This window comes from Lissotriton helveticus, chromosome 1_2, assembly GCF_964261635.1.
Source record: "Lissotriton helveticus chromosome 1_2, aLisHel1.1, whole genome shotgun sequence".
NCBI lineage: Eukaryota > Metazoa > Chordata > Amphibia > Caudata > Salamandridae > Lissotriton > Lissotriton helveticus.
The window spans coordinates 88,418,135-88,441,422 of record NC_136058.1 but is presented as its reverse complement, the minus strand read 5'-3'; the positions used below and the strand labels follow the sequence as shown (position 1 = coordinate 88,441,422).

The 23,288-nt window shown below is 43.5% G+C and overlaps 1 protein-coding gene across 1 annotated transcript in view; it reads left to right on the top strand.

Annotated features, from left to right (window-relative positions):
* Nucleotides 1-23,288, top strand: part of LEPR (leptin receptor) — a 589,765-nt gene that overhangs the window by 529,658 nt on the left and 36,819 nt on the right. Inside the window, exons 15-16 of the mRNA XM_078668979.1 lie at nt 9,946-10,048; nt 13,274-13,349. Of these exons, the coding sequence (XP_078525105.1) occupies nt 9,946-10,048; nt 13,274-13,349 (179 nt within the window). The remainder of the gene's footprint in view (nt 1-9,945; nt 10,049-13,273; nt 13,350-23,288) is intronic.

The following is a 23,288-nucleotide window of genomic DNA, read 5'->3' as shown; positions in this document are numbered from 1 at the left end:
GATGTCCCTTTCTTTTCACTGTAGTTCGTCTTTATTCAGGCTTTGAAAATCAAAGGGACCCTGGTTGCAACACTCTGGGCCCGATTCACAAAGGTAAACCACTTTGGGAATTCAAAAAGGGCATTTACAAGTACTATCTTTATGTCCGCTCCCGGGTCGGTTCTCTGCCCGAGTGTGGGCATAAAGATACTGAATAATGTTAATTTTATCAGTAATGTGGCATTGACAATCCACTTAGAGAATTATTCATTTACAATGTACCGGCAAGATATCTTGATTGTCTTATAATACATTTACTTCCTGATTTAGAGTATTTCCATTATCCCCTGACAGCAGTGCTAACAAGTAAATATAATATATATATATATATATATATATATATATATATATATATATATATATATATATATATATATATATATATATATTCACTGAAAAAACCATAGGTTTCACACACGTTATAGTTAGGAATTAGCATTTAAAAAACCTTGCAAATTCAACCGTTATAGTTAGTTCAGCTAACTATAACTCGCGCGCCCGCAATGCACTGCTGATGACGTCACATATTACATCACTCATGACATAGTCAATTACATCCCTGATGACATCTCAAATGACATCCCTGATGACATCACTGATGACATCATCCAGCAAATGTGTGTCTTTCTGAAAAATAAATATTTTTTATATATGTATATCCAAAGGTCGATGGAAGAATAAATGGGTAAATAAGTGTCTAAATGGATGTTTTCTTTTGTAAAATTGATTGGTTAACTGACTTATTAAGTGTATCTTAGTGAATACATATATTAGCGAGTAATGTTTAAATATTTAAATATATGTATCAATGTCTCACTTTGTGTATAAGTGGCTGCATGGGTTGGTGAGTAGCTACATGAGTGTGTATATGGGTTATTAGTTGTTTTTTTGAGTATCAGTATGAGTGTCTGTATGGTTTGGTGGGGAGTATTACTTAGCGCATAGATGCATGAATGACTGACTCACTGTTTGTATGTGTTTTGAAGACAGCATGTGTGCAGGACTGTATGGGTGGATGAGTGTGTGTATGGGTGTGTTACTGAGTGAATGACTGTCTCAATAGTATGTTTATAAGTAACTACATATGTTTTAACCTAGTATATGTGAGTATTGATGTATATAAGTGAGTATATGTGAGAGTGAGATATTGGAAGAGTTCCTGTTTAAAAAAGTATGTGTTTCTATAAGTGATTGTTTAAGAGAGTAAGTATGTGTAAGTTTCCGTAGAAGTAAGTGTGGTAGTGGGTGTATAGCTGTATATGCAAATAAATGGATGTTTGATAGTTTATTTGCATGTGTGAGTATGTGTGTGAGTAACTCAATGGATGACTGTCGGTGTGTAACAGGATGTATAGGTGTATCAGTACATATGATGAGTGAGTACATGTATGAGTGACTATATAGAACTGTTAGTGAATGAGTGGATGTGTATAGAGATGGTGGAATTACTGAATAGGTTGTTGTAACTGGTATTGGTATCTCCATTTTGTTGAAAATTTTAGTTTCTATTTTTGAATGTGTGTATCAAAGATTATATTACGCTGAGAGGAGGTCTGCCACTCTTTCACAAGGATAATGTCATCAGTGATGTCATTTGAGATGTCATCAGTCATGTCATGAGTGATGTCACTGACTATGTCATGAGTGATGTAATATGTGACATCATCAGCAGTGCATTGCGGGCGCGCGAGTTATAGTTAGCTGAACTAACTATAACAGGGGAATTTCACTTGTATGAGTGAAATGTCCAGCTAACTATAAAATATGTGAAACCTATGGTTTTTTCAATGAATTTGCAAGGTTTTTTAAAAGCTAATTCCGAACTGTAACGTGTGTGAAACCTATGGTTTTTTCAGTGAATTTGCAAGGTTTTTTAAATGCTAATTCCTAACTATAACGTGTGTGAAACTTATTGTTTTTTCATTGAATGTCAAAGGTTTTGTAAATGATAATTATTAAATGTATTAATTGTTATATTTTTTTATACCGATTTACTACATTGTTGTAAACTATTTATTTTTAGATATTTGATTTTTTAAATTACATTACATATTTTTAATATAAATTGAAAAAAATGTTTTTAAAAATATTTAAATTGTAATATATATTTTTTTAATTTAATATTTTTTAATTTATATATATTTTATATAGCAGGCAATGATATTCTATGGAAGGAAATTCAAGTTACTGGTAAGTACAGTTAAATTTACTTTTCAGGAATAGTACTGAGCTAGATTGGGGAATTAATTCCTCTTCAATCCTGAGGTCCCCTGTGAGCGAACTAGCCCACCAGGTACCTCCAGTATGCGCCAGGCAGCTGTGTTGCAGAGAGGGGTTCAAAGGGCACGCCCTCTTTTTACAACACTCTGCAACACAGCTCCGTGGCGCTTACTGGAGATTCCTGTTGGACTAGTTGCCCCCTAGGGGACCTCTGGATTGAACAGGAACTAATTTCCCAACTTAAAACGCGCCTCAGGGCATGTTTGCACTCACATCACCTCAAGAACCACCCCCTACCTTCACCACTGTGCTATGCGCCCTGTAGAGTGTTCTAAGTTGGGGGATTAAGTCTCCTTACATACTGCCGGTCCCTGGGGGCCAACTAGCCCACCGGGAACCTCCATTATACGCCTGGAGGCTACGTTGCGGAGAGGTGTAATGAGGCCACGCCCCTTTTTACACCTCTCTGCAATGCAGCCCCCGGGCGCGTTTGCAGAGGGGGAACTAATTACCCTTGCATACTGGGGGTCCATGGGGGCCAACTAGCCCACCAGGAACCTCCAGTATGCGCCAGGGGACTGCATTGCAGAGAGGTATAATGAGGCCACGTCCCTTTTTACACCTCTCTGCAACGCAGCCCCCTGGCGCATTTGCAGAGGGGGTACCAATTCCCCTTGGAACCTCCAGTATGCGCCAGGGGGCTGCGTTGCTTTGCCCCAGGAGGTGGCGGTCCCCGGGGCAGTGGGGGGGGGGGGTTGGGCCCCCCCACACTTCTTTTTCAATATGCCCCCGGGAACGGAAACAAGCTGCCGAGGACCGGTTTCTGGCATTCCGCCGATTCAAGATAGCCTGGCTGATGAGGATTATGAATCCGAAACCGGTCCCAGGATGCTTGTTTCCGGTCCATGGAAGACATGGCTTGGCAGTTCGGGCTGGACTGTTCCCATGAGGCACAGGGTCAGACTGATTTGCATTTAGCCATGTCTGAAATGGGGTGGCTGAGTGGGCTAAAGAATGGTGATGGATTAAACCCAGATCAGTTGACTGGGGGTGAGTGTTTGATTTGCTCAAACGCTCCGTCCATCATCCCCTTTTGTATCTCCTTGGAAAGCAGGCACGGACACAAAGTGGCTTCGGATTCGGCATTTATTTCATGATGCAGGACGCCCTCAATCACGAGCACAAGCAGAGATGCGTTTCAGCCTTCAGGAGGCCTTTGTCAATCTAGTTTGACTCTGCATAACTCAGAGGTTAAATAGCCCATCCCACTAGCCCCTTAAGAAGACATAAAAGACATACTTTAAGGTAAAGGTTCCTGCTACAGTTTCAATACAGCAAGCTAGCACTACCTCAAGCTCTTCGTTAATACTAATGTAAATGAGAAGCATAATACTAGTATGAAATGCACAGTTTGTAACAGTTGCAAAGTGAACTAGAAAAGCAAGAAAATGTACAATATAGGATGCTCAGTAATTGAAACACGGCTCCGTGGGACACCTGGGGGCACTTAAACAGATAAGCCAAACTAACATCCAGTGTTGCCTAAATATACAAAATAATTACAAAAATATTTAAAATATAGCTGCCGCTCGTATTCTTAGTGTTCATTAGTGACTGTCCATTGTTCCGGTGGTTATTATGAGCTCATGTGAGTTCTGCCGCCCCACGATATTGAGCTGTGTCTCGGAAGGATACCTGGTTACTGCCATGTCCGTACAGAACGCTAGTGCTGCCTCAAATTCCTGGGACCAGTGAATGATACCAGCGCATTCATTTGTAAAATGACACTGAAGTACCAATGACACCACAGAGATAATTAGACCCGGTCACGCGCTAGATCATTGCCAGATCGTTAACAGCATATTTAACAGCGTGAAGCCCCATAGTCACTAAACAATCTGCTCGCATGTGGTGATATGATTGCACCTTTGGAACAACGCCGCCGCAGGCTAGATTAGAGTGCACAATGGAAACATCTGCGAAAACTGCGAATCCCACAATGCAGCACAGCAGTCCTTTTGATTCAGGCACTTTTAGTCTCCTGATCTTGTTACACAGTCGGAGTGAAAGAGGCGATTCACCACCAGAAAAGGACAGGTAATCTCTAAAGCAACATGAGCGGCAAGCATGAAATGTCTAAGTGGCACAACCTCTTGATTGAGGGAGACCCATCTGCAAAAATAGATAACGCCATCACCACCTCACCGCATCGGCGTTGTAGCGTCTGCGGTGCCCAGTCACCAGTCTGCGCTCGTATTCCAGGCAAGGCTTTTCTTGTCGGTGAGGTACAGCTCCATGCTGGCAGTCGCGAAGACCACCCCGCTGTGAAACCTGCATCTCCTCGGCAGTCATCCTCGATCCTTATCCACGTTGCACAGCTGGGGGCTCCCCTGATAGCACTCCCGTGCTTTTACTCCAAACAGACGGTTGATTAAGAGAGCCACAAAACGACTAGTGTTCCGTGTATATATATATATACATATACAACGAGGATCTCTGCAGGAACTGCAGAAAAGACGGGCCACACCAGGATTGCAATTGTGAATGTACGGGCTTATTCAGCAGTCAGGAACGACGCGTTTCGATCTCAAGCGAGATCTTGGTCACAGGCCTTCTGTGGAATCCACACAACATTTAAAGGTGTATTACATTTGCACGGCGCAGCGTGCATATACATAAAAAACACTCTGTGGGAATTAAAATAATTCAAAACATATTCAGTTGATTTTGTAAATAAGTTTTTGCATTTTTTACAAATTTGACCTTTTTGTGAATTGGTGTTATCCGTTCAGTTGTTTTTGAGATATTAAAGGAACTGCAAATTTATATATCTAGGGACACGAAAGCTCAGCGAACCATTCGGATCTTGTGCTGATATCTGATTGGTGTGCAAAGTTGAATTTTGGTGGGAAATTAGAGGAAATCACATGTGACCAAGGTGCTGTTTCTGCCAAAACACGTGGGGTGTTAGTTTTCTGTTGGTTTCCCTACTAGTTGCTGTTTTAAAGAGTTTGGATTGAGTAAAAAACACTTTTGATGGGAACATTCCTGAAGTGTGCGTCATCCTTGAGGTAAAGGTGAAGGAGGAGTTGTGTGATAATATCGGGCTGCTTCTCACACGCACAGCACTGTCGCTAGGATTTTGGGCAGGAGGCACTTATGTGTTCATACTCACACACATATATATACATTCAATGCACTGCTTATGACCTCACATATTACATCACTCTGACATGGTCAGTGACATCACTTGTGACATCACTCATGATATCTCAAATTACATCACTAATAACATCATCCAGTGACTGTGAGTGTTTTAAAAAAGCTTATGTGTGTTAAATATATATACCAAGGTATATTGGTGAATCAGTGGGTGTATGAGTGCTGCATGGATAAATCAGTGGGTGTGTGACTGGCTGTATAAGTGAGTGATTAGATGTATCATTGAATGTATGGGTGAGTGACTGGTTGTGTGAATGTTTGTATCAGTCTGTCAGTTGATGTCTAAGTGGCTGTAAGGCAGTAGCGGCTTGCACAGGTAAGAGCAAATGGGTGGGCGGAGTGGGGGGTGGTGGAAGTCGACAGACGACGGGATAAGTAATATTAAATAAATACAACCACTTACTTTGCACTCGCCATAATCAACATGTCAGATGACCTGCTGCCTGTGGGCCTCTTGCCTGGGTGAGAAGGACTGGACCTGCTTCTTGAATCCATATACCAGAGTGACTCCAAGGGCTAGTTGGTTGGCCTCATTATCTGAAGCCTCAGGGGCATAACATGCTTCCAATGACTCCAATGACCGTGCAATGACCGTACACATCCAACTGGATTCTACAGTCTGTGGTGTACCCTATCAAGTGGTGCCACCCCTGTCCTGGATTCTTGGAAGTGGGCCTAATGTGCTTCCCTGTGGAATCAATGCATCTTTTCTGCTGAGCAACGCTTCCTCTAGCTGAACAGACGCATCTCCCCGGCTGAGTGGCACATCCTCAAACAGAGCCAACACATTGCTGCTGCATGGAGTGGGTCCTGTGCAGAAGGTCCGCATCACACTCCCATCTTTGGAATCGATGCACCACTAACGGCATCGTGCATCTCCAATCCAGGTCCCCGTATTCCACCGCAATGGCAGCTTTATGACACCGGCCTACACATCTCAGTCTCACAGCTCTTCCAAGCCAACGCATTGCCTTGGCTGCAAGCCACATCCTTGATGTCCGGACCCTGCATCGCAAGCACCTGTCGATGGGATCCTCAGCGACAGTAAATGTAAATGTAAATGTGTTGGACTTGTAAAGCGCACGGCTGCCCGTAAACGTCCGGGCGCTGGAGACCACTGGGGAACCCGTCCTGGCTTTCCCTGTGAGATGGTCCCTTCTGGGTATCTCCAAGGTGAAACCAGGCATCCCCGGCGTCTTTGGGGGGCCGTTGTAGAGATGAGGCAAGCTTAATGCCCAGAGTTGCTGAGTGTGATCCCTGGTTAGAGTAGGCACTGAGGCGAGAATTGTTGAGTCCGCTGACCCTGGTCCACGACCCTGCCGCGTCGGGAATTGAACCCTGGTCCCGGGCCGTTCTCTGCTTCCGGGTCTGCCGCCTCTAACCAGTGAGCCACACCACTCCACCACTCCAGTGCAACAGGACATCACATAGCAGCCTCACCGCATTTCGGAACCAATTCATTGCTTTGACTGCTTGATGCATCTTCGCCTCGGATCCATGCAAAGCGCCACACCCAGGATTTAAGGTCCTTTGTTCAGCAGACCTGCCCTGGACCCTGTAGCCAGCCCACACTCCATAGAGGTTGAACTTAACTTGTGTCTTTGTCTTGGTCTGGCATGACTAGATATCCCTTGTTGGCACTTTGTGCTTTTTGGCACTATTTTACCCTAAAGGTTTGAAAAGCAATATATCTTGTTTCCCTAATTAGATTGCTGTTGTTTTGGCCTAGTTTTTTATCCCTTGTGGGCACTGTGTGCTTTTTGGCACTATTTTACCCTAAAGGTTTGAAAAGCAATATATCTTGTTTCCCTAATTGGATTGCTGTTGTTTTGGCCTAGTTTTATTTATTAAAGTATTCGTTGTTTTTCTGAACCTGGTGTGGGATCTTTTGGTGTGGTGTTTTCAAGTGTGCCACAATTACTTTACACATTACCTTTAAGTTTAGCCTGACTGCTCTGTGCCAAGCTATCAGATGGTGAGCACCAGATAATTTACCCAGACTAGGATGGTGGTGCTGCTTGACCTGGGCTCACACCCCAGTCAGCCAGTAACCTAACTTCTAACAAGGCTGAGTCGGACAGTAGCCTTCCTCACTCTGTCTGCAAACATAAATTTGGCACTGTGCTGCAAGCAAACCATCAGAACTAGGCACTATCCAGAAACAGCTACGATTGAAAAGGTCACTACCTTCCCTCAATTGCCGACATGGCTTGGCCATAAAGCTACTCCCCCACCAATTCTTAAGCATCCTGAAATCATAACATACAATGTATTTCACAATATTTTGAGTTCAAATCAAATCTTTCAATTTAAATATGTTGGCTTGTCCATGAGCTTGCTAGTGTGCTTACAATATATTCACTTCAATGATGTTTTCATAACTTGTTTCGTATTTGCTCTTTGTTAGTTCATTGGAATTACTCATTCAATAGAACATATAGATTCAAGGCTAACTCTGGTTGGAGAGGATTATTTCTAAACTTTGTACATTTTGTCTGAGATTCATGGCATAGAAAATCCATATGTAAATACTTCACTCTTCCGAAGTAGTTTTGTGACACCACTGGTAAGATGGCTCACGATAACAAGGACACTTTTGTTGTCATGGATTAGCTTACGATCAGATCTCTTCAAGGCAATTTTGTCTTATAACATAGCCACATTTTTAATATATCTTAGATCTTGGTAAATGTTTTAAATAATTTAGCCTGGTAGATATTTCACAAAGAAATGCAAGTGTTGGTGCAATTTTACTTACTCTTTCGGTAGTCTTAAATGTATATATACATTTTCAATAATGTGTGTATTTTTGACTGTCCCATTAGATCTGCCCACAATATTAGCATATTTTTCACATGTTGATCTTTGTTGCATATATAAATAGTATCGAAATAATGACTAGATAAAGGTGCAATGCATTTATCAGAGGTCACACAAACCCCTCTGAGAATTGAAATATATTTCTGTTCATTAGTCTAGACAAGGAATTGCATTTGTTACAATGCTCATGCCTTTTGTATATGCCACAAGATAGTTATTTTTTTATAAGCCGTTGATTATGCTTGCAATTAGTTATTGTAATGACAGGGAAAATCTGATGGGATGCACATGGTCCTTGCCACTGCATCTAGCATGCTCTGAATTCTTGCAGTGACAGGTAAAATCAGATAAGTTATATGCAATTGTTGAAATTGTACTATACTGTGCTGTCAATTCTTGCATCACTAAGTGAAATCAGGTGGCCTGTGTATAATCCTTACGATTGCACTCAACCATATTGAGAGGCCTTACAGTGGCAGGTAAAAATTGGATGGGTCACGTACAATCACACCCTAGCTGAGTCATTCTTTAGTAACATTTCTATAGCAGTTGGGTCAGTTGATTCTGCTTTTATGGAGGCATGGCTTGCTATAATTAATATCCATAACAGCTGATGGCTTGTCAGTGAAATGTCCGCTTATAACTTTATGCTGATTTCTGCCCCCGCCTCTTCCCCCAGGCCAGAAGATGGCTAATCTCATCCAAATCGACCTATGGTTCAGGGATAGCTGTGGTTTGCCAGCCAGCCAGCAGAGTAATCAACATAGCCTATCAGAATCTAATTAAGAATCTAACTAAATGTTGGCTGATGGAAATGTCCGATGGTGAACGAATATTAAGACTTTTTATTCTTTGTTCAAGAATCATCAGAGGCCAACCCGTGTTTCACGACAACATGTCGCATCATCAGGGCCAAAAAATACTTCACTACTGATGTTTTACAAAGCATAATGGGATCATTTAATATAACACTACAAGACAAAAGACAACAGAGAGAAAAGAGATTGAAAGAATGGAAAAAAACAAGGAACTGATTAGTGAACTAACATTATCATCATGTATACGATAAACACATCCTCTTTGGAAAAATACTAAACATGCTGCTAGGAAGAGAGAACAGGGAGACAATGATCTCAACATGTATTCACATGCAATACCAGAGTGTCAAGAGTTAAAACCAAAAGGACATGGGGATTTATTGAGCCAGAACTGCATGGAAATCAATAGCTAAAAAAGGAGAAAAAAATATAATAGCTTTGAAGCTAATCCCAGGTGCTGAATTGATGGCGAGTGATTTTGTAAGCACTTGTTATAAATTCTGTGTTTCATCCGCTAGTAAATATCAATATCAATAATGATGGAATATTATAGTTTTTATACATTAATGTTGAATTTATTGATAATAATTTAAAATCCACCACCTTTTTAACAATAAGGAACGCTTATTTTATAACTTTTGCATGCACCATAGAAAGGAATGCTCTTTATTGTCAGCAAAGTGTTATGCAAGTTGTATAAATCATATGAGCATAAGCCACAATCAGTAATGAGTCGGACCATTTAAATATCACAAATGAATTTTATTTCCAGAATTCAATATGCAAACCATTTTGCTGCTTTCACTTTTTATGATCTTATTTTCAGATGAAATTCAAGCACAAAATGACACTGGAATGTACGTGATTCTACCAATAATTCTTTTGTCATCATTTCTGTTGGTAGCAGCCCTGCTGATATCCCATCATAGGTATGAGATTTCATATACATTATGTTTATTCTTTTAATATTGTACAATTGATGTTTGAAACTTTGCACATTTTCAGCGACATCAAGCATAGTTCATTGTGGCTTGAAAGTATAATTTCAGATCAGAATAACGTTATTGTGTAAACGTAGCAAACCCAATTTAGTGAATAGAATTACACACGCAACACTGTTGGTCTTAGCCTATGCGAATTTATTTTGAAAACTTGCAAAATCTGTGTCCGTGATAAGGTTTGGACGTTTATAACATAGTTGGGACAATCCCTTCTAAAGGAGGCTATAGCTATAAAAAAAAAATTAAAAAAGCGATAGTATACTTGCAGTGTAAAAATATTCAAAAGTGTTTGAGGGAAAATGCTCCTATAAAAATATTTATGTGCAAACTCGGCCCTTTCGAAAATTGTGTGTAAAGTTCACACATTTTGCAGCTTGTCAAAGCATGGAAGTTGAACCTCGACTCTTCTAGATAACTTCTAAGTATGGAGATCCCAAAAGGGCATTTTACCAAATGCAACAATCTCCAACGATTCTCCAAATATAATGATTTCAACCTCAAATTAAACCCTGGAATGAGTATTATCTGCAATTTTATATAGTGCGGACATGGTCCGGAGGCATCAGAGTCCTTTACAACAGTAGCATGATACAAGGGTACAGCAAGTTACAGTTGCAATAATTAAGGGGCATATTAGCAAGAACCTCGTTAAAATTATCCCCGTTTTAGCGGCAGGAAATTGCCGCTAAAATGGCGATAATGGGCTTGCTAATATGCGTTATAGAATTCCAATAGAAGCCCAGGTTAGATGTCCTGCACATCTAACCTGGGCATCTATTGGAATTCTATAATGCATATTAGCAAGCCTATTCTTGCAGATTTATCGGCGGTTTCCTGCCGCCAAAACTGCGATAATTTTAACGAGGTTCTTGGTAATATCCCGCTAAATTCGGACATGTGCATCGGTAGCTGCGACTAGGAAAAAAGCAGCCGTTGGACAAGGGTCGTACACAGTTCAAGCAACGACTGAGATAGTGGGGTCATACAATGATGGTAGAGTACTTCGGTTTGGTCGAAGTATGCTTAAACTACTATAAACAAAGCTATAAAGGAAATCATGCAATGAGCCTGCTGAGAAAATACAAATCATAGAACATTGTAGGGCATATAAATACCATGAAATGAAGATATAGAGAGCGTCAGTGATAACTGCCTTATTTCACCATCCACCACATGGAAAATCATTAATGAATGATGCTTAAATTATACATCTAAAACACAAATCTCAAAGTTTATTTCAATCTGCGATCTGATCTCTGCCATTTTCTCGAACTACATTGGAAGTAACGGAGTACACCAGTTTCACCAATATCTGACGTGGATACCACCATTCGGATTAATGTTTAAAAAAAGGGCCAGCTCACCCTTGAAAGGCTGTCCAATAAGAGTAGGTAAACAAATGCTTTTACGGTCAGCTGAAATCAATCTACCATGCTGAAAAAAGCAGTTTAAAAAAATGTAAGTAGACACCACAGATCTTTAGGCCAATCCCCAACTTACCCTACCTTTGTAACCTTCTAGAATAGAATATGAGAGGGCAGCTCCAGGACTTTATTGTGAATAATAACACAGCAGACAACCACCAGAAAGGCTTGCGCCCCTTTCACAGCATGAAGTCAGTCTGTTACAAATGCATTAATGGAGGAGATGTGGCCTAACAACTAGAGCTACATAGTTTGCAACTTTGGGAATAATGTTTAAATACTGGCTTCAGCTCAATATTCTATTATTCGGAGTAAATCACATAGCCTCTCAGTAACTAAAACATCTTTAAAGTATGTATCTGGTATAAAGTGTTGTGATGCCCTTGCACCAAGTTTGTGTGGTATATAAAACTGCAAAAATAAACCAAGTAACTGGACACCTCAAAATAATTGTAGATGCCTATTGTGACAGGCCCTGATCGTATCAGATCTGTCAGTGTCCTTTAACACTGTATATCACAAGACTTTGCCTAATTGGCCATGGGTGTGTTGTAGTACTATGGTCTCGCCCTGGCTTGCCGTGACTCTTTTCTGTTGAAAATAACCCGAGCAGTAAGTCTATCGAATTCTATGTCTCAATGGAACCTCATTAGATGGGGAACCATATGGGTTCAGCACTATTACCATTTCTCTTCAATGTTTACCTTCTATTTATAAAATTCCTCAGAAGATACAGTGTCCTCTTCTATAATCTTGCTCATGATTGTCTACATGATAACTCAAGCATTTGCTTTGCTAACTTTTTGCTAAGCGCTCTTGAATATGCACAAATAACCTTAAGCTCAGTCCAATCAGGTTAGATGCTAAGTGAACCTAAGCACTGTCACTGACTGACCTAAATAATTAGTTGACCGTGGTCTTATTCCAAAGCCCTCAGATAAATAAGAACAAATATGTAGGGATGTGGATGGATTCCAGTCTTCGCAATGGACATTAAATACCAACCAGCTTGCCATCATCTGATGCTGTTAAAAATCTTATGTTAAATATACTGTCCTTAAGAAGTCCATGGACTTTTAGAATACATACCTCAAAAACAATTTGAGATATGGTATAATGCTGTGGAAACAATCTGTATTGGAATGTGTATGTCTCTTCATCTACATAAACCTTGCATTGGTTTCCTGCTAAAAAGCATATACAATTGAAGACTTTATATACGAACCGCAATGCAATGCGCAATTACAGGCCTGCGCGTTTTCTAAGAAATACCAACCAATAAGGAACCTTCCTAGATATCACAAGAAAAATAAATAAGGAGGGCGCAGTTTGTGTACATCTGAACCTTGGAGCTAACTTCCCCTTGCTGTGAATTGAATTGAACATTTAACCTTTCCAAGTAAAACCTGAACTAATTTATTCTGCTGAGCTACATTTACAGTTTTTATCCAATAGTTTTAACATTCCACTTCTGCATTAACCTCTTAGCGTCAAATGAGTGTGTCAGCAGTGGACGGAGCATACTATTAACTCAGTAACGGGGAACAAAATATTGCTTTAAACTGAAGGATTACAGATTTTCTATGATTGCAGACTATGTATGTTTATCAGCAGCCTACGTGAGCTGCGTTTTTCGTATTTATATTGTCAACCCTAAAAAAATACATATTTAGACATGTAATAACAGTAGTGTATACACACTAAAATATTTTCTAAAATTGACTTACAGGATGAAAAAAATGTTCTGGGAGGATGTACCGAACCCCAAAAATTGTTCTTGGGCCCAGGGCGTAAACTTTCAAAAGGTTTGTGTAGACCTTTCTAATGCAGTTATCTCAAATAAAACAATGACTCAGGCATACATTTTGTGATTTGTTACCATCTGTTTTTTAGTGTTGTGGGAAATATATTGTCTACTAGTGCATGTTGTTATGTGATTGTAATTTGCCAGCCTTAAAGCACAGGGGACGTCATTTCGAACAGCAAAACGCTGCCAGCCAGCTTAGTCATATTTTGTGTTGGCTCTGAAAGGGCAAAAACCTGAGATACCAAAGTGACATTTGGAACAAGAATTAAATTAAACCACATTTCTATATGAATAATCTTCATATTAAGCAAGAGATGACTGCCATCATTGATAGATGCATTGTTATGTTCAAATATTAACACAGTTTTCCTCTTTCTCTGAGCACCTTTTTGTAGAGCTATGCATGCTTAGAAATATGTAATCATCAAAAGTTAGAGTAATCTTCCTTAATGACGAGAAACCCTACCGTCTGCCACCATGACGTTGACTACTGCGACAAGATGTAATGTTATAAGCCTATTATTAAAAGTAATATACTTCTTACATTTACGTTCAGCTCAAAGGCCCTCTTTATGAGATTGTGATTCTGAGATCTGAGGTAAAACCAGGGACCTGGAAATATTTCCCCCAGGAGGCTGCAGCTGATGAAAATGACTGATATCGGGGAACGGGGAACTGGGGGGAGTGAATTGGACACCAAGGGGCATATTATCAAGAATGGCGATACAATTATCGCTGCTCTAGCGGCAGGAAACTGCCGCTAAAACGGTAATAATGGGCTTGATAATATGTCCTTGGGAATTCCCTTAGCAGCCCAGACTCTGGTGTTAACCTGGGCTGCTATGGGAATTCACAAGGGCATATTATCAAGCCCGTTATCGCCGTTTTATCGGCAGTTTCCTGCCGCTAAAGCGGCGATAATTTTATTGCAGTTCTTGATTATATGCCCCCATGTTTCCTTGTTTCTCATAGGGTTCTAAGGGTACACTTTGAATACCTGGTATTTTGCACCGCCAGTTAACCGGACCGCCAGTATCATTACCTTCGGTGGGGCAGAACTAACAATGCTGCGCCTGGGGCATGCATAATGAAGCCCAGAGTGGTGACGAGGTGGGAATTTGTATGATAGAGGTGCGGGCGCATTATTCAGCAGGAGGCTTGTGTAATAGAGGTGTAAATTTGTCTTGTATAGATGTTATACACCTCACTCGTCCTCAATCTGCTCACAATCTCTCATCTGTTTTTCTTTATTTTCTCTGTTTTCCGATTACTGTAGTGGCTCTTTGTTGTCACTCTGTATGTATTCTTTTATCTTGCCTGTCGTGTATTGTTTTCTCTACTTATCCTTTTTATGTTTACATTTATTTATTATTTTGAAACATGAAGAGTTAATAGCAATATCAATACGTCTGTTGACCCTGAACACAGGGTGAGTTATTGGCAAAATAACAGTTCCCCACCTCCCACCTCGCCCCCTCAGAAGAATAGAACAAGAAGTATAGTACAAGAACAAGAAAGAAAAGAGTCCTCTCCCAGATCGTTTCCATGAGTGGGTCTTTGTGTACACCTCGGTCAGCAATGGCGGGTTAGGTGTCGCATCTACTGCAGGCCTTGTAGGCTCTGCAAGTCGTAATAAGCGTAGGTACTTGGGGCCGGTGAGTTCCCTAAATTCGGAGGTTAGTATGGCCAAGAAGGGTTCACAGATCTCTTGAAAGGAGGTTTTCTGGTTAGCTAGAGTGAAGAATATTCTTTCCATACCCAGGATTCTCCATAGGCAGTGTAACCATCCCACATGTGTAGGGAGTTTAATTGTCCCCCAGTGTGCTAAAATGTTCTGGTGAGCTTCTCCAAGAGCCAGGGCTATTTTTCGGCACTTGTGAGCCTTAAGAGGAAAGGTGATAGCAATTGGCAGACCCAGTAAGACATAGGATGGAAAACGAGGAATTTGTGTTACCCAGTGCCTAATCTGTTGCTACTGGAAGCGTTCGGTTTCTGGGAGATTGTGCTGTGAGCGGAAATCATCAAAAGTTAATAGGCCCTCAACGTCAAAAAAATGGCAGCTAGATTGGCGTCCCTCTTTGGCCCACTGATTGTAGGACTTTGTCGCTTGACCCCGTGTAAAGGCTGCATTTCCCACGATAGGGGTAAGTGGTGAGGGGAAGGTCGCCAGTCCCCGGGCGGTGGAGACATCCCCCACAGGGGTCTTCCCGCTGCTGCTTTATCCATGAAAGCCAGTGCTTCTCCAATTCAGGGTGCGAACATTCCATGAAAGTTCTTAAGTGTACTGCCCAGTAGTATTCTTGCAGGTTCGGGTTGGCCAACCCGCCCCCTCCCTCAGGGAGCGGCAGCCCAGGTCTCTGCGGAGTCTTGGATTTTTATTGAGCCATATAAAGTGATCCAGGTCCCTCTGCAAAGAACGTAGAACTCCTGATGGAGGTTCAAGTGGGAGAGCCTGGAAGAGAAACAGAATCTTCGGCAGGATTTTCATTTTGACCGCCGCAATGCAGCCTAGCCACGATAAGGAAAATGACCTCCATCTACACAAGTGCTCTCTAGTCTGCTGAAGGAGTTTTTTATAATTGAGTGAAGCAGTGTGTTGCATGTTAGTAGCCACTTGCATGCCCAAATACGGTATTGCGTCCGTGGCTCATTGTAGCTTATATTTGTGTTTCAGGGTTGTTAGCGTAGGTGCATACAGTGATAGGCTAAGCGCCTGGGATTTGTGGACATTCATCTTGCAAACTGCCGCCTGTGAAAAGGATTCAAGCTCTGCCAGAAAGGCTGGCAAGGATATCTAGGTTTCTCCAGGATGACTACTATGTCGTCCGCGTATAGGCTGATTTTATGATCCTCCCCTCTGAACCTTACCCCCGACACCAGCGGTTTGTCTCGTACCCTTTGGGCAATTGGCTCCATATAGAGAGCAAAGAGGAGTGCCAAGAGGGGACACCCCTGTCTCCTGCCCTGCTGAATTGAGAAGGGGGCTGATGACACACTGTTTACCTGGACAGTTGCAGTCTGGGTATTGTAACTGCTTGGGATCAAGCACAGGAATCTCTCTGGAATGCCGAAGAGCCTCAGGGTGTCCTCTAGCTATGGCCAGTGCACTCTGTCAAAGGCTTTTTCTGCATCAACAGGACAGGATCATGCACTTGCCGTCAAAACGATGAGCCTTATCCACAACACACAGAAGTCACTTGGTGTTATTGGAGCACTGACGACTAGGCACGAAACATGCTTATCTGGGTTTATCAGCCCCAGTAGGAGGGGGGAGAGGCGCTGCGCTAGGATTCCTGTGAGGAGTTTAAAGTCGACGTTAAGGAGGTAAATCGGCCTGTAGGACTTGCAGTACGTTTTTTCCTTGGCAGGCTTAGGTATAACCACCACCAATGCCTCCAGCATTGAGCGTGACTGGGTTGATGTGGTCCCTAATGAGTTAAAGACCCTCACTAGAACTGGAGCCAGCAAAGAGCAGAAGGTTTTGTGAAAAAGCCATCTGGGCCCAGGGATTTGAACCTCCTAAACCTGGAGATCGCTGTAATGACCTCCTCTATTTGATCGGTGCCTCTAATGTATCTGCGTGAGCTGTCTGAAGCTTTGTTATAAACAGTTTGGTAGTAGCATTCCCTAAAGTAAAAGACCAGTCATCAAAAGAGAGAGAAAAGCAGTATAGCTAAACTGACAAGTACATGCGTGAGTAATAATTCAAGAGCAAGAATGTCGGGGTGCTAAGGCAACAATGAGCACCTACTACCAAATGGTGCTGTCAGCAAGTTACAAGAACATGCGCCTAAACATTAATAAGAAGAACTGTTGCCGCACACCCTTACTAGTTACAATTGTAACTAGTAAGCGTGTGCGGTAACAGTTCTTCTAATCAATGTTGAAGCTTTGTTATGTTAACACCTGTCAAGTATTAGGACATGGTGTCCCTAGAGAGGTGCTGCGTTTCATAGAGCTTCACGTAGTACTGAGGAAAGGTTTCAGCGATGTCTTGGTCGGCAGTTTGTTCCTGCCCTTTTTTCTATCTATCACTGATTGAACCCATGAGGCCTGTCTCTGGATTCTAAATGTGTTGGCCAACAATCTCCCACATCTGTCTCCTCTGGGTAAAAATTGTGCCTCAGCCTCAACGCTGCGTATTCTGCTCGGTCAAGGTCTAGCCCTGTCAATTGAGCGCATGCCACCTCTAATTGTCTCCAGATCCTTGGGGCACCTGTCCTCTGGTGTATGCGCTCTAGCTCTTTGACATTTTGTGTAAGTGCATCTCTCTTTTCCCTATGAATCCAGGTATCCGATGAGGCTATGGCAATTAATTCCCCCTCACCACGGCCTTCAGGGCATCCCATAAGGTTGCAATGGGTGTGTCTGGTTTATGATTCGTGTCTAAATAGTCTTTTATTGTGTTTGTTATTTACTTTACTACTTCTGGGTGTTGGAGCATCATTTCTCGGAGTCTCCAGGTACACACTGTGGAGGGCTAGTGTCAGGCTCACTGCAGAGTGATACGACAGCACTCGTGGGGTAATATAGTTACATGCTGTACTTGGGGAAGAACAGGTGTCATGGCCAAGAAATAATCTATCCTAGCATAGGTCTTGTGCAAGTGAGAGTAGAAGATGTATTCTCTGTCTGTGGGGTGAAAATGTTGCCAAACATCCGTCAGTCCTGCGTTTGTTATCATCCGTTTACAGTTTCATTGAGGGCTCCGAACTTCCCCTGTTTCTGGGCTGGTCTTTCTGCCACGTTGTCAAACGCTATGTTGAGGTCGCCCCCAATTATTATCATACTGCCCTGGGACCTAGACATTTTGGCAATTGCCTTGCTTAAGAACCCCTCCTGCCCCTTGTTGGGTGCATAGACAGTGCCTATAGTGAATACGAGGGGGGCCCATCGGGAATAAGTGGACCAGTAATCTGCTCTTGATCTCCACCTGTTTGGGGCCGACCCTCCCAGTGAATTTTGAAGAAATCAGAATGGCAAATAGCAGAGTTTTTGTTGTGTAAGAGGAGAAGAGTTGTAGAGGGAATACCTTAGATAGGAGTATAGGTGTGTCCCCATGGAGTAAGTGCATCTCTTGAAGGAGACATATGTGCACCCCTGAGTTATCAAGATATGATATGATAGCTCGCCTTTTAATTGGATAGTTGATTCCTTTCGCTTTTAGTGAGATTATGTTAAGTGAGTGGGTCATTTATGAGGGTTGAAGTAATTGCTGTGGGACTTTTTCTTGTTGCTTCGAGGGCCTGGAAGGGGCCCTAGGTAAGCTCCTGTGGGTGAGCGAGCTAACCATGATGTCTTATGGTGTGTCTTGAGTTGCATAGTATGTTTGTCTGGATAGAGAGAGGAAACATACCCTTTAAGAACAAGATATTCAGCAAAAAACATAACTGATAAACGAATAGAATGTCTTGGGTGGTTGGACCCATGAATTTGGGCATGAGATGTCAGCAGGACCCCTTCTGTCGTCCGCCCGTCTGGGCCCCTCCTACCAACAATGAGAGGGTGCTAAAGGTGAGTATTGCAATGCCTAGAGTTGCGTTTGTGCCAATCATTCAGGTCGGCCCAAGGTGGCCAGAAGTGCCTTCCGCTCTTTAGTGATCTTTTCAAGGTCCTGCGCTAGGCTTTTTGGAGATCGGTTCTCTGTCCTCCACTTACAGTCACTTGGGGGACCAGCCCCGTAGTTGGGCTGTTAGTCCATGCTGTTTGTGTTGTCCTCCAAGTTCGTTAGCTGTTGGGCTTCCCTGAGCGAGCGGATGTGATTCGTTTTCCCTTCCCATTTGAAAATTAGGTGGAATGCGTGACCCCAAGAGTAGGGCACCTCCTTGGCCCATAGATGAAGCATGACCGAATGGAACTCTCTCCGCTTTTGTAGCGTGGATGCAGCGAGATCTTGGTATAGCAGAAGTTTGCGACCATTAAATTCAACGGGGGGCATCTCTGGCTTTGCGCAGTATCCTTTCTTTAAGTTGGAAGTCGTGAACAGAAGTGAGTATGTCTGCTGGAGGAGCCGGTGGTGGTCTTCTCGGTCCCGCTCAGTGTGTCTGGTCAAGCTTGATTTTTTGGTCTGAGGTGTTTCTAGGATGGTGCGGCACTTCTCCTCCACAAACACAGCGATGTCTCGACCCTCCGCCCCGTGTGGGACCTCCCAGATTTGTATGTTATTCCATTGGGAACAATTTTCCAAGTCTTCTGAGTATGACTGCAGGTCTAAGTGTTGATCTTTCAGGCGAAGGACGTCCTGCGGTAATTGTTCTATCTCTTCATCTCTGGAGCAATTTTGTGTCTCGATGGAGTCAACTCTATCTCACAACACAACCAGGTCCTTGCGCACTTCTCTGAGTTCTTGGGTCAGTTCCTTCTTCATCATCTCTAGGTCAACCTCAACCTCCTTCCCATTGATGGTCACCTTCTGCCCATATTTCTTAGTGTTAGAGGGCAGTAAGGTTTCCTGGACCATCTCTTGGTCTCCTAGAGAGACAAGGGTCATAACTGCTAGCTCCCCCCAGTCACTAGAAACCAAATCCCCTCCCAAAGCTACACTTGCAAACGCTGGGACGGGGGCACCGGTGGGTGCTAGCTTCTTCTTGGGACAGCTTGGAGCGATGTGGCCCACCTAATTGCAGTGATAGCAGGTAGGGGGACCCTGGTTAGTTCTTCTGTCTCTATTGTCCCGCCTGCCCTTAGGGGGCCATGGCTGTCTAGGTTTGGGGGGTTGGGATTCCTTTCCCTGGGAACTATTTTGGGGCCCTTGTGAGAACTCCCTTTGGTTACCCTTGTCCCCCCCACTCTTCTGCTGGGGACCCTGCCCACCTTTGGCTGTGGTACGCACAATTCCTCTGTGGACCCTGGTACTGGTCCAGCGGTCCGCCTCCTTAGCAAGCTCAATGGGGTCTGTTAGCTTGCTGTCTAAAAGATGCTGGAGCAGCTCTGGAACACAAAGACTACTCAAGTGCTCCCAACTGATTAAATGCAACAACCCCTTAAAATCATTTACTTTACTGCCCTTCATCCAACCTTCCAGTGCACGTGAGTACTGATTCACACATTCCATCCAAGTCCCAGACTCTCTCTTCTTGAAGTTTCTAAACTGCAGTCTATACTGCTCTGGAGTAAGGCCATACCTGAGACATAAGGCCCCCTTCATATTGGGGTAGGTCATGGCACCTGCCATCTCTAAGGGCTATAGAGCACTCCTCACAGAAGCCTCAAAATGTTTCCACAGGCCCGCCCCCCAATGCTGATCAGGCACACCATTCATCTTCAATGCAATTTCATACGAAGTGAACCAGGCATAAATATCCTCACTCCTATGGTAATTCTGAACCAGGTCTTTGGGAATATATACTTTACCCCCATGCACTGGCTGTGCGCTGCCACCATTTGAACTGGCATCCACCTCCTTGGCTTTAAGATCTAGTTCTCTCATGCTCAACTCATGAGCCAAAAGCAATTTCTTTTCCTCCAGGGCACGGGCATCTTTCTTGTCTTCCGCTGCCCTTTCTTTCTCCATTTCCAACTGCTTCATTTTCAATTTCAGGACTTCCAAGTCATGTTCTCTCACTCTTTGATTCTCTTCTAACTTCTCTACCGGAATGGTTACTGCCGGCTCCTGAGCCTCCTCTGCCCACTGGCAGATCTGTGACTTGAAAACCATTATCTACATCCACGTCATAATTTCCCTCTTGTGCCTCCCAATGGGCTTTCAAGATTCTCTGCAGCTTCTCCTTTCTGTAGGCGCTATTTATGGGGCACTCAAACTCAAGGCAGAATTTCCTAAGTTGCTCAACTTTGTATGAATACAAATCTCCAATGACAAACTCCAATTCTCCTTATGCCCCCTCACTGAGTGCCTTTCCTTTCGCAGACATGATGCTTTGAAGAGTTACTCAAAAATAGAATCAAAAATCAAAAAACAGTAGTATGTTGTGGCGTAGTGGTCTGCACTCACTAGTGATGTACACCAATTACTGTGGGTCTAGTACAAATACAAGTTCAATTCGCACCGCTGACCAACAATGTTAGAACTGGGGGTCTCTAGTTGGGAGAGGTAGGTACCACTGTCCAAATAGGGACCCTTGCTTCTAGTCAGGGCAAGGAGGAAACCCTCTGAGATAACCCCTGCTCACCCTCTAGGTAGCTTGGCACGAGCAGTCTAGGCTAACCAGAGGCAATGTGTAAAGTATTTGTACCAACACTCAGAGTAGCACAGTGAAAACACCACAAACTGACTCCACAACAGTTTAGAAAAATAAAGGTATTTAATCTAAACTACACAAGACCAAAACAACAAAAATCCAACATACACAGTTCAAGAATATGGTTTCAAAAGAGTTATTTAGGTTGCGATAGAATAATCCACAGATGCGTGAAAAGTTCACAGTTGCGTCACGTTTACTCACAGTACCTTTAAGTTGCGACAAAGTTCCAAAAGCAGAAGCTGGTGCGGTGGAAAACAAGCGATGCGTTGCTCCTGAGATCCTGGGGAGGCGATGCGACAGCCCCGCTGCAGCAGCGGGTGTGTTGCGGCGAATCCGGTCTGTATGTGGAGGAAGGTCACTTGTATGGATTCCGGTGCGTAGGTTCCGTAGGAAGTTTGTTCTCGCAAAGACACGATGCGATGATGTCGGAGGGGCTGCGACGATCTCCGGGGCGACGATGCGCGATCCAGCGGTGATCCTCTCTCTCGCAGCTCCTCAATGCGATGGCTCTGCGACGATGCTCGCAGCGACGTGAAGTGGTCCGCAAGCAAGCGGTGCGGCAATCTCACCCAGCGACGACAGGCTCTGCGACGACACTCGCAGCGATGTTCGACTTTCCCGCACCGGTCTGGTGCGTCCCGCAAACGAAGGATGCGATGGCTCTGGCAGCGGCGTCAGGCGCTGCAACGATCTCGGCCTTCGTAGCGGCGGGAATCTTCTCGCACTGTCGGGGATGCGCTCCGCAAGGGAGCGATGCGACACTTTTCAATTGCAAAAGTCTCTTAAGCTTAGTTTCAAGCTTCCCAGCACAGGTACAACTTCCAGAGGCCCCACAACTGGATCAAGCACTCTAGGAAGGACAGAACTCTCTCAGCAGAGTTCAGGGAAGCTGGGGGTGAAGTCCTTTTGTTCCTGGGACTTCAGAACAGGGAGCCAGCTCTACTCAGGCCCTTGGAGATTCATTCAAGGCAGGGGACACAGCTCAACAGCAAAGTCCTTCCCCTCTCCTTGGCAGCAAAGCAACAGCAGGTTAGTCCAGCAGAGCAACAGCAGGTCAGTCTTCCTTCTTCAGTTTCAGCTTTCTCCTTGGCAGAGGTTCCTTCTTGATTCCAGGATGATCTAATTTTCTCTTGTCAGTGGTCCTGTACTTATACCCCTAAAAGTCTTTGTTCTCTTTGTGCAAGTGGGCCCTGAGCCCGGTCTGAACCAGTTCTTGGTGTCTCCTGAGTACTTTGTTTTCCTGGCTTCTCCTTTTCTTTCAGAGTGAGGGGCAGGGTCGTCAGCCGCCCAGCAGGAGGTGGAGCCAGCATTGTGGAAGGCCGGCACAGCCCTATTCAGGCCCAGGTGCTAACTCCTCCCACCACTCCAGTTGCAAATGCAGTCATTCAGCCTAGGGCTGACTCAGCCAGCCTCCTGGGGAATCCCCAGCCTCTGTCACTCTCAAACCAGACAGTCAATCCACAAACAGGCCAAGGCACACAGAAAGGTCAGACAAGAGAACAGCAACTTTCTAAAAGTGCTGTTCTCAAACACAGGATTTAAAAACAACCTTTCCTAAAAGATGTGTTATTAAATTCTGAGTTCAGGGATACTAAATACTTATGTCCTATCTTGTTCCTATGGGAAGAAATGCTGGAAGCCACTGTAGCCAGCATCCCCCATGTTAATCTATGGAGCAAGATAGCCTTACAATAGTGAAAAACGAAAATGGCTGTAATTCACTACCAGAGCATGTC